This window comes from Calidris pugnax, unplaced genomic scaffold, assembly GCF_001431845.1.
Source record: "Calidris pugnax isolate Ruff unplaced genomic scaffold, ASM143184v1 scaffold51, whole genome shotgun sequence".
NCBI lineage: Eukaryota > Metazoa > Chordata > Aves > Charadriiformes > Scolopacidae > Calidris > Calidris pugnax.
The window spans coordinates 2,956,545-2,967,607 of record NW_015090797.1 but is presented as its reverse complement, the minus strand read 5'-3'; the positions used below and the strand labels follow the sequence as shown (position 1 = coordinate 2,967,607).

At 37.5% G+C, this 11,063-nt stretch overlaps 1 protein-coding gene across 1 annotated transcript in view; it reads left to right on the top strand.

The window, feature by feature from the left end:
- Positions 1-679: 679 nt before the first annotated feature.
- Positions 680-11,063, top strand: part of DSC1 (desmocollin 1) — a 44,275-nt gene continuing 33,891 nt past the window's right edge. The window contains exons 1-8 of the mRNA XM_014936893.1: positions 680-706; positions 1,207-1,291; positions 3,850-4,052; positions 4,530-4,649; positions 5,879-6,034; positions 6,977-7,121; positions 8,323-8,489; positions 10,192-10,326. Coding sequence (XP_014792379.1) covers positions 680-706; positions 1,207-1,291; positions 3,850-4,052; positions 4,530-4,649; positions 5,879-6,034; positions 6,977-7,121; positions 8,323-8,489; positions 10,192-10,326 — 1,038 coding nt within the window. The remainder of the gene's footprint in view (positions 707-1,206; positions 1,292-3,849; positions 4,053-4,529; positions 4,650-5,878; positions 6,035-6,976; positions 7,122-8,322; positions 8,490-10,191; positions 10,327-11,063) is intronic.

The following is an 11,063-nucleotide window of genomic DNA, read 5'->3' as shown; positions in this document are numbered from 1 at the left end:
TGTTATACATATAAATATTTTTACGTCTGTATATATATAAGGAACAGTATGAAGAGGTTTTATGATGCAGACACAGCACTTAAATTACTTCATGCGGTGATTGAATTCCACATTTCAACTTTATTGTTTTTAGCTGATCATAGTTTTTCTACAAGTTCCTAATGTCTTAGAGATTTAAAAGTGTTTTTATTTAAATATTTTCTTAATAAGAATCAGAAGTCATTTTTGGAATTTCCATTAGCTATTTACTGCTTTATACCTTTAATCCTAAAGGTATGTGCAAAAGAAAGATGACTTTCCTTTTCGCTAGACTTTCATCCTGAAAGAGTAAATGTACTTAAAAGGGTGAATACGTTTATTTACATTTCTCTATTTCTTTAATTGTCTGTGTGATTTTTGGATTACAATTTTAAACATCTGGATAGAAACTAGGCAAGATATATATATACACACACACACACACACACTGAGGTCAGGACTAAATTGGTCTGTGTTGAGGAGAATCTTTGTACCTCTGTATGATTTTTCTTATAAAAAGGTCTGGTTATCTACTACCCATTTGAATTTTGAGGAGGACCCCATTTTGTAAGTGGTTACATGGGAGTGGACTGCTGTGATACACAACATTTTATTTGTCATATCTAATTGCCAAAGCTAGATTTAATTAGTTTTGTTGAGAATGCCCTTTGAAGTTGTGAAGCGATATGTAAGTGCAAGTGTTGTCATGTGGTTTAATAAGACACTTGCCCCTTTAATGTTAAGCATCACCACAGTTCTACCCAACTGAGTTTTGATGGGTTGAACCTTAATACTTAGAGACCTTGGAGCTAAATTGACCAAGAATACTATGGGAGGAAGCTGTATTTTGCCTTTCTACTTCTAAAACGAGAGTGTAGGTGAAATCATCTAGTTAAAGGGAACTCTTGCTGTTGATGTCAGTGCTGCCGTGATTTTAGAAAAAAAAACCCACCAGCCATGGACAGACAGATACAGGAGCAGTGGTCAGATCTTGTTGCCAGTTTGAAACTTGGCGTGCTAAGCTACGTAGTACTTGGTTTTTTTTAGTTGAAGAGTCCTTTCTGTGCCTTTTCACTGGCTTGTCTTAAAAAGCAAACAAACCAAAGGCAGCTTCAGTAATTGTAGTTATTATTCAAAATAGTATGTAATTATTATTTTTTTTTCCTGATTTCTTAATTTGTTTTCTAGGTACTGAGTTTGTGCTGTGAAGCTTGCAAGAAAGTAATTTTTCATGTTCCTTCTGAACTAGAGGCCGACACGTTAGTTGGCAGAGGTGAGAAACTGCGAGATGTCCATCTTAGTACAACATTGCACCTTTGCTGGAGATGCTGTTAACAGTGGAGGAGACTCTTTTTTTTTTTTTTTTAATGGAATGAATGGATGACTGGACAGCCAGTTAAACAGCTGGATCAGCCTTTTTATGAAGGATACGCCCTGTGTTTGTTACGGATTTGAACGCTGGCTCCCTGCATCCATTTGACTTTTGCGTAAACAGCTATTGTCAGCTTTCAGCGTTTCTTTTGAAACAAGAATGTCAGAGTTTAATGGTTTCAAAATTTGGAGTCTGGGGCTTAGTATTTAAATAAGTGGCTTAATATTTCAGAGTGCGCCCATAACCCACAGAGTCATATGAAGAAGTCAGTAAGTCATTTGGATAATGGAAAAGAAAATAAAGAAGATAAAACCCACACAAGCAAAGCACCCAGAAGCTGCTGTTCTGTGTAACGTGGCTGTGACTTCTCAGCAGCGCTGGGGTGTTCAGGGCACCCAAGGAGAGGGGGTGCAGAGGGGTCCTGCATTGCACATTGGTTTGGGAGAGTGCTCCTGTCTGTCTGGATGGTCTCAATTTAGGGCAATGTGCAGGTGATGGAGAGGAATATGGGAGACCAGAAAGCACCCTCCTCCTTTTTTTTTCAGACCCGTCCTTGAAAGGCAGCTTTTGAAGGTGTGGCAGAAGAGCTGCTACAGGGTTCTGTGCTGCCCCAGACTGATTTTGAGGGTTCAGAGGTGCCCTGTGTGAGCCCCAGGACAACAGAGGGGCATGCTCCAAATCTGCCATCCTAAGCCATGTTCCTACAGAAGGAACAAATCCAATTGATTGGTAGTTCATCACTATGCAAGTGCTCAGGGAATTTAACTTTAAAAATGAAAGTTCGTTGACCTTACTCTTACATTTTAAAATGGAAGGTCGCTGCAGCTGTTGAAGTATTTAGCATGCTCTCAGAGACTTTGGCATTTCTCTGTGTAAATAAACATGATTTATATAAAAACAAAACTTCATGTTGTTACAGTGCTATGAAAGAATTTGCATAACATTGATTATTTTTTTTTCTGAAACATATAACAAAACTTTTATAGCTTCAATGACGTTACTCAAACATTTATTGAGAAAGTGCAATGTCTTGCACTGATGCAAGGACCATACCTGGACAATAAAATGAGTCAGGATTTTCCTGGTTGTTGCAAGGTTTTTTACACTTCTGACTTACGCAATGTATACGAGAAGCTGTAAAGAAAAAAGATCCCACAAAGCTATGGCTAACTGAGCATAATGTTGACTCATGTAACCATCAGAAAGAAAATCTCCCATCTGATATTTTTGGAAATGCAGTGCTGTAATATGCAGAAGTATAGGACGCCTTTAAGTGAGGCATTGCACAGATTGATAAGGGAGAGGAATCACTGCTGCAGTACTATGAAAAGTCTAGGAAATATTTAATTGGACAGTTAAAAGAAAGAATTAAGAAAAGGAGGAAATCACATCATATTTAAAATTATACTTCCATCTCTTCTTGCATTCTTAAAAGAGAAATGAAATTTAGTTTATTGACAATATCATCTACATGGGATGAAATTCTGAATCTACTCTGGGAATTTTACGATCAGTTTTCATAGTGCAAGGTCCCATCAACTATGATATCATTGAAGGAGTATTGAAAACATGACACATCTTGTTCTCTGCAAGGATCATTATTTGGGAGTTTAGGTCTGTGGCCTTTAGGGTGCCAAATCGTTCTTGCTTAGTGCTGTGGTCCTACTGCAGTTCATTATGATTATCCTGATTTTGCCTTTTCTGCAGCTGTAGTGCTGAATTACTCACTAGTGAACCAAGTTTATTTAAATGCATTAAAGTTTATTTTAGCCACAAGTGATAGCAAATGCAGTAAAAAATACCTGAGAAGTATGTGGAACTTACATAGTACTTCCTATATGCTGCATGGGATTCTATCATGTACATAGTAAAAAATTGCCAATCATTTGTTCTAGAGTTAGTCTTTATCTCTCCCATCTGTCTGCCTCATAATTTAAGGGCCTTTGTCCTCCCAAGACTATTAAATCACATAGTACCAGTCAGTGCTTTCCTCCTGAGGGCAAAACTTCCAAGATGTATTATCTCCATTGGGCATTTGCATCAATTAATCATCTTCACTGATTTTGTGGGACATGGAGCACAAGGCAAATCTAATAGCTACTGATCCAATAATAAGCGTGTCTACAATGTTTTTTGCATTTAAATGTATTAGTTCATCTCTGATGATTCAATAAGTTTGCCAGTGTAATAGTGTCTTGTTGAAAGACATCTGTGAAGCATCTGTGTCACTTAGGAACAAAAGAGTGGAAATTTGTGTACACTTGGTCAAATCTGAGAGCATAAATGGGTTCTAGAATCTGTATTTGTGACGCTTAAATACTGAATGACCAAATTCTTGGAGACTCCAACATGTCATTAAATACAATGTTTACTTAGGAAAATTTTTTTGTTTATTTGTTTTGTGATGGAGATTATTGTTTTGCTGTTTGAGTTATTTTCTGAATATTTTTGTATTACAGTTGATTTGAAAGAATGCCTTCCGTCTGCAGACTTTATCAGTTCCAGTGATGGGAACTTTAAAATTCTAGAGGATGGTTCTGTGTATACAACATCTCCCCTTTCTTTGTCTGCTGAGAAAAAGACTTTTAATGTATTACTTAAAGACACTCAAGAGCATGTACAAAAGAAAATACATGTTAGCTTGGTGGAAGAAGAAAAAAAGGTGAGCTTCTAATTTCAAGATACCTTACTTGAAATGCTGTTTCACAGAGTACAGCTTCATTCTGGGTAACAGTAGTTGAATTTTGGAATTCAGATAATCAGGCAAAGCACTCGGGTGCAGAGTGTATTTTTATTTAGCAGTTGTTGATTACTGTCTGTTGCTTAAGTCAGCAGACTTCCTTTCTGAAATGGGAGATGCTAGCAAGGAGCTTGATCAGGAATACTGAGAATCTTAAAAGCCCTGTTTGAGAAATTAAAGCAAGTTTTATTTGTGCAAAGTATTCTGACGAATTAAAAAACTCTTGGAATACTATCAGAGGTATAATCAGAAATTAAGACCAGGAAAAAACAAATAGCCAGTGGGAAAACTGGGACAGAGGGAAAAAAGATGGAAATGCAGGACAGTAGTTAAGCGACAATATGCACTGTTAAGAATATATGGATATATTCTTACCTGTCTTTTATCTTCCTGACCCAGACACAGAAGACCAGGCAGGCTAGAGATACAGTTCTCAAGAGAACCAAAAGAAGGTGGGGCCCTATTCCATCCGTCATGATAGAGAACTCACTGGGACCTTTCCCACTACAAATACAGCAGGTATATTTTATACGAATACTAATTTTATGACACAAGCTAGTTTTGTATGTGACTTTTATGATAAAAGAAGAACAAAAGTGATCTCTCTTGTATTCCCTACTGATGCCGTTCCTGCTGTTATTCCTCTGTCATGTTCTGTCCTGTTCACTGTATATCTAGTGATCTTGTAGCTGACATAACTTGTGATCGTAGTTGTTGGGATGTGCTGGAAACACGCAAAAGCTGTAAGAAGGAGAGAGGCTTGCTATCAGAAGAGATCTCTTTGGCCTGGGAATTAGTGAAGTGTGTAATTAAAAAGAAACAACAAACAAATCCCCCTAAAACATTGCCTAGAAAAAGATTTTGGAGACACAAAGTGGGGGAAATCTGACCTGCATGTCTATATCCTTTCTGGAGTTCGGGGTGTAGACCTGTAGCACTGAAGACTGCGTATGGCCTATATTATTAGGAAAAGTAGTTGCTGTAAGAAAACAAGTAGGCGTGAAAGAGAAATGCAAGAACTAAAGTTATCGTAGATCCATCTGGCCTGCGCTAGATTACAGAGTGGCTGGTAGCAGATGTGTAGAGACAAGTGTAATAACAGAGTCTGTGCAGAGCAATCATTCTTCTACTAATCTTACCTTCATAACTTCTGGCATTCAGTAGGTAAGGAAAGTTTGGGGAGGAGAGTGTTTATAAATAGATAACTGCTAATGTTACCTCCTTGGTGCTTGTAGTGAGATGCAGAGAGGCTATCTGAATTGGCATATCTCTGGACTGTACTCTAGGTAGGTCTTCTTTCTTTCCTTCCTTCTTTCCTTGCTTTGCTTTTTCTTCCCTAGTTGCAAACCACCTTCTCAATGAGTGCATTAAACCAGAAGTAATAAGCCCTCTGTATTTCAATGTGCCTTGTATGTGCAGTATTCTAGAGAGATTAGATTTCAAATAATTTTTGTATGCACACTCTAAATTTCTTTAATTGTTCAATATTTCTGTCTCTCAAATATTTCTGAGTTTGAGTTAACTATCCTTTCTCATGTACACACAATATAAAGGAAAGCAGTTACATGGCAAGCTATTCTCCTATTCTGTGAATTTTAAGCTGCTAAAGAAGTAGAAGTTAAACAAGTATTGGTTATGTATTTTTCTGAGGCGTTCCTGTTGGTGCTAAATATGATAATGAAAAGGGCTAAAATGTATTAGAATGATGCTGCTGTTTTTACTTGGGCTAAAAAACATGTTCTTTATAGGTCCAGTCAGACACAGCTCAGAACTACACCATTTATTATTCTGCAAGTGGACCGGGAATTGATCAAGATCCAAAGGGTTTGTTTTACATAGAAAGAGAAACTGGAAATATCTTTGCTACTCGTGCAGTAGACCGTGAACAATATCCAAGCTTTCAGGTACAGGCCTAAATTATGTAAATATAAGTAAATCTTTTTTTTTTTTTTCTGTCATGCATATATTTGAAAGCTGGGCTACAGGGGAAAATAGGAGCACATAAGATCTGGAATCAGCTGTCTGTTCTGGATAATATCCTTGGTGTCGTAGAGATGAAACCAGTGACAAATAAAGAAATAGTCGATCATCTGGATCTTGAGAGTAGTTTTACTTTTCACTGCTTAGACTCTAATTACAACATAAATGTAGTGAGCTATTGGATTTGCATCATTTTCGGGAAGAGTTTGAACTTATCCCAAAGTCTTTCAGGGAAGGTTGAAAAGGTCTGCATAGAAACAAAATGATGAGAAACTCCAGGCGACTGTGATTTTTTGAGACTCTTTCTCAAGCTGTTCAGTTTTGGTATTTTGTTAATAAGGTACACTGCTCTCTCTAGTGGCTGAGAAGTGTAAAAAGGCAGTTAGTAGAAACAAACAGCTTCTAAATAGTTAGGTAACTTGCAGTACCTATTACTGCATTTTATTAGATTATATTGTAACAGAAAAATAGCTTTGCTGTTCTTGATTTTTTTCAAAATAGCAATATTTAGATTATATAAATTTTTGGTAAGGCTGAGATTGTCTCTTAGGCACTTGGAAAAAAAAGTTTTCAAGAAGTTTGGAAGAAGTGTTTGACAGTGTTGGGGGCTGGGAGGGAAGGGAAGAAAGTGATTCAAATATTTGTAGTGCAAGGAATGGAAAGGGGAAAGATTGGAAAGATTTAAAGGTTTTCTTTCGTTGTAAGGTACCAGTCACTTCCCCTTCCATGTGGCTAAAGAGCCTGGTCTTGAGAAGGGTGTGCTTGGCATGCTGTGTCATTTTATTGATGCCTCCATGGAACTGAAAGTGTAACAATACTTCATGTTGCGTAAGCATAAAGCAAATTACTGAATTTATGTCTTACAGATCATTTGCTTTGCAACCACTCCAGATGGTTATTCACCAGAGGTACCACTTGTGCATACAATCAGGATAGAGGATGATAATGATAACGCTCCGTATTTTACACAGGACCTTTTTGAGTTTTCTGTCCTTGAAAATTCCAAACCTGGTAAGAATTGTTTTAAATCAGTGAATACAGTTACCACTATTCAACTCACTTATGTACCAGTATGACTAGGTCTAGTTCTGCCTTTTAATCAATTCACTGGGGTTTATTAAAGAGTATTTCTTTACAGCAATGGCTGAATTTGAAAAGAGCAGCTCAAGATTTCTTAATTATTAGAAATTCCAAAATGCTATCTCAATCATATTGAAAAGCATTGCTTAAAAAATGAGTTTTTGCAAACAGAGATAATTCAGTGCTCCTAAAGTGGTATAAGAACTTCATAACATTATTATTTTCATTTTACCCAAAAATCACCTGTTTCCATAAAATTTTTTAATTGACAGAACAGCAATTTTTAACAAATTAATTCCCTAAACAACTAAACTGGTGGTGTTCTATGGTGTAAAATGCCTTTAATTAAGCTTACAGTGTTTGTCCAAGCAGATGAACTTTTCGAGGGGGTTGGTTGAAGAAAATCTTGCTTCTGCCCATACCTGTAAAAGGCAGGGACTTGCCCATTACTGACTTCATGTGTCTTTGTAACAGAGGACAAAAGCAGGGAGAAAGCAAAAGCAGAGAATAAGGAATGCAAAAGCCATGGTTTGCCATTCCTCACTCATCTCTTAGACTAGGGGTATAGAGTGGGGAAAATCTTAATTTACTTCACAAAAAAGGAAGCAAAGTGTCTTTCCATTCACCCCAAAACACCAGTTGTATTTCATTCCCTGAGCTGCTCTGCTCCTTACTGGGTGAGTTACCAGTTTCAAGTGAAGTTTGAAAACCACTCAGGCTATAGGGATGAAGTCCAGCAGCTCTCCCCAACGGGCAGTACTACAATTTGAACTATGTCAGAAAGCACCAAACCTCCCTGTCCAACTCCTCTTGAGCTGTGTTTCAGATGCTCAATTAGAAGTCACTGTCAAAAGCACTGAAATCGGAACTCTTAGTATTTCTTTCGATTATTCTGTCTAACAGCTGCAATAATTACAACTTTGTCTCAGAAGCAAAAAATAACCAGAAGATTAAAATAGGCAATTCCACACTATTACTGCATTTTTACTACTATTTATGATGTTTTTAGTATTATTTTCATGTAGAGCTAAAGAGTTAGTTTCATGTATCTAAAATAGAAATACCTGTTCAAATAATTTTTTCTTATTTACAGATTTTTCTGGAACTAAAAATTTCTGTACTGTGTTCACAGGTGTGGTTGTTGGAAGAGTGACTGCAGAGGACAGAGATGAGCCTGAGACTCTGCATACTTGGTTGAAGTACCGCATTGTGTCACAAACTCCACCAGTAACCCCAGCATTTTCTTTACACGGTGACACGGGTGTCATTGCTGTATTGTTGCCACAGCTGGACAGAGAGGTGATCTTTCCTGAAGCATCTTTAGCTGTCATCTAGTGCACACAAATAGCTTCTTAACTCTGAATTGGTGTTACAGGAATCACCAGATAAACCATTTCTGTTATCCTTTTTCTTTTTTTTTGATTCCCTCTCTAAGGAGCTGCCGAAGCTTTCTAGAGACCTGTAATTAGTTAAAGAGTTTCTGCATAGATCTACTTTATTCTAGCTAATCTTGGGAGGGGACCTGCCACTGCTCTCGTGTTCAACCTATGGATTGAAATTCCTGTGGATTTTTATTCTTTCTCTGTTCATGAATCCCATCAGCCACTGTTTCATGCTAATCAAGCTCCATTTGAGGTCCTTCTTTCTTCTTTACAGGGAAGATGAACCAGATTTTCTGGAAGCAGTTAGTCGTCCTATATTAAACAGAAATAACTCCCAATATCAGAAATCTAAACAGTAATATAACATTTCCTAAAGTTAAAGTGCAAACCATTTATTCTTATCAGTTAGCTTTCAAGTAAAGAAGAAACAGGAAGTTTTAGATTTTATTTCATTTGGATTTGGGTTGGTTGTTTTTTTTCTGATAAAATGTCACGTGAGAGATTGTTTACACTAGAAAAGCTGACAGGCATGTATATTTTGAAATATTTCTAGCATAAGACAGTCATTTTAGAAAAAGCCACTGCTACAGGCACATCTTTTTTGAGGATAAAAAGAGGCATATTCTGGCATACTGCTGTCACTTCATAGCTGAAAATCCACATTAGCAGCATGTTGCAAAATTGTGTGCTTGCAGATACACTGAGCAACTTTTTAGCAAGAGAAAAATGCAGTCACTGTGAGCATTACTGTGACTACTAAGGAAATAATCACAGTAACTGCTGAGGGAAGGAAAGCTTGAAAAATGGGTCCACTCTCTGTCTTTTAAAGATAAACTTATGAAGTGGAACAGGAGATTTCTTTCCTCCACCTGAGAAACTTAATGCTACTTCCAGGTATTCAGAACTGGAGTTACTGTCTTGATTTACAGATTCTCTTGTTTTGTGCCCAGTGTCTGTCCCCCATCGTCCCCCTTTTCCTCCTTGGTTCCCCTTCCCTGGTTTGTTCAGCTATTAATAAGACTAAAGAAAGCCTTCTGCTGTTGTGACTCAAGTCAGGGATTTAACTGGACTGTTTATCAGTGATCCCCTTGGAACTGATAAGGGCGCTGACTCCTTCCAATGGCAGGCATTGCCTTGTCACGTATAGCCCAAACAAAGGCTGTGATTGCACCACACCCTTTGTGGTCATCCTCGCTGAAATAAGAGACATGCTCTGAAACACTTTACCAGCTAGAAACCTAAGGGAATACTCTGCCTCGCCGAAGGGGAGAACTAGATACCAGATTAAAGCGCATCATTTGCATCTTCCAAAACTTCAAGTATTGGAAAATAAAGCTGACATTGTGAGAAGCTTTATTTGATACAGGATACAGCATACACACTACTAACAGATGCTGAACTCATGCCGCTTAGCCACTGAGAAATATTTCACTTGTTTTTCCCTTTGTAACTATGGGGAAAAAGCCCCAAAGCTAATAGACTCATTTTGTAGAGGAACACTGAGTTTGGAGCAGAGTTGGGGAACGGGAATAAAATACATAGTTCTACTCTCGTGTGTAACTACGTGATTGAAAAAATGAGTATGTCAAACTTCTGTATGCTTTCCTTCCTCTTTTCAGCTGGTATCCACTTACACTTTGTTAGTTGAAGTGAGAGATATGGCCGGTCAGCCTTTTGGTTTGTGCACTACGGGAACAGTTGTCATCAGAATTGAAGACACAAATGACAACGCACCATCCTTTAAACAGACACACGTAAGTCTTCATCAATGAAATGTCTGTAAAAAGGTAAAAAAAAAAAAAAAAAATCCTCTTTCTAATTTCCTGATGGGCAGCCCCTTAAATATGAAACCCAATGCCCTGAGAGAGTTAATGCCAATATAGACGTTTGAGAATGTTCTGTTGGTTGTTGTGCTGTTTGGTAATTAGACCTATTGGTATGTTAGTTGTTTTGAGTCATTTGCCTTATGCCCATTGGGAGAAAGCTGATGTGACTCATTCATTCACTTCTGCTGCGTATTTCACCCTTCTTGGCTTTTCTTAAAGTTTTTGTGGTTTGTTTATATATATTTTTTTAATTTATGCCAATGCCTTTTCTAATGCTCAGCTTGATCCTGTTGTATGCAAATTAGTGTCTATAGCTGACGTAACAGAGGGGAACTGTGCTAATTTACCTTTCCTGGAAGGAGAATTCCAGACTTCTTTATGTCAATGATAGTTGGAGTGTACGAAGGACCTGAGATTTCAGTTGTGCTGGCAGGAAATGTTTACTGTTTCACTTAGAGTGTAAGGGAGGAGTGGGGGAAATATGCCAATGTATGGAAACAAAATAAATCATTACAGCAGCTTGGTAAATTGACCCCTTGGATTTAAGTAGTCTTATTTAAATACAGTGTTCTTCAGTCCTCCATCGTGGAACAGTAGTCTCTGATTTAAATTGATTTTTTTTTTTTTTTTTTTTTTTTTGGTACTCCCAATATGAAAACCGGGGG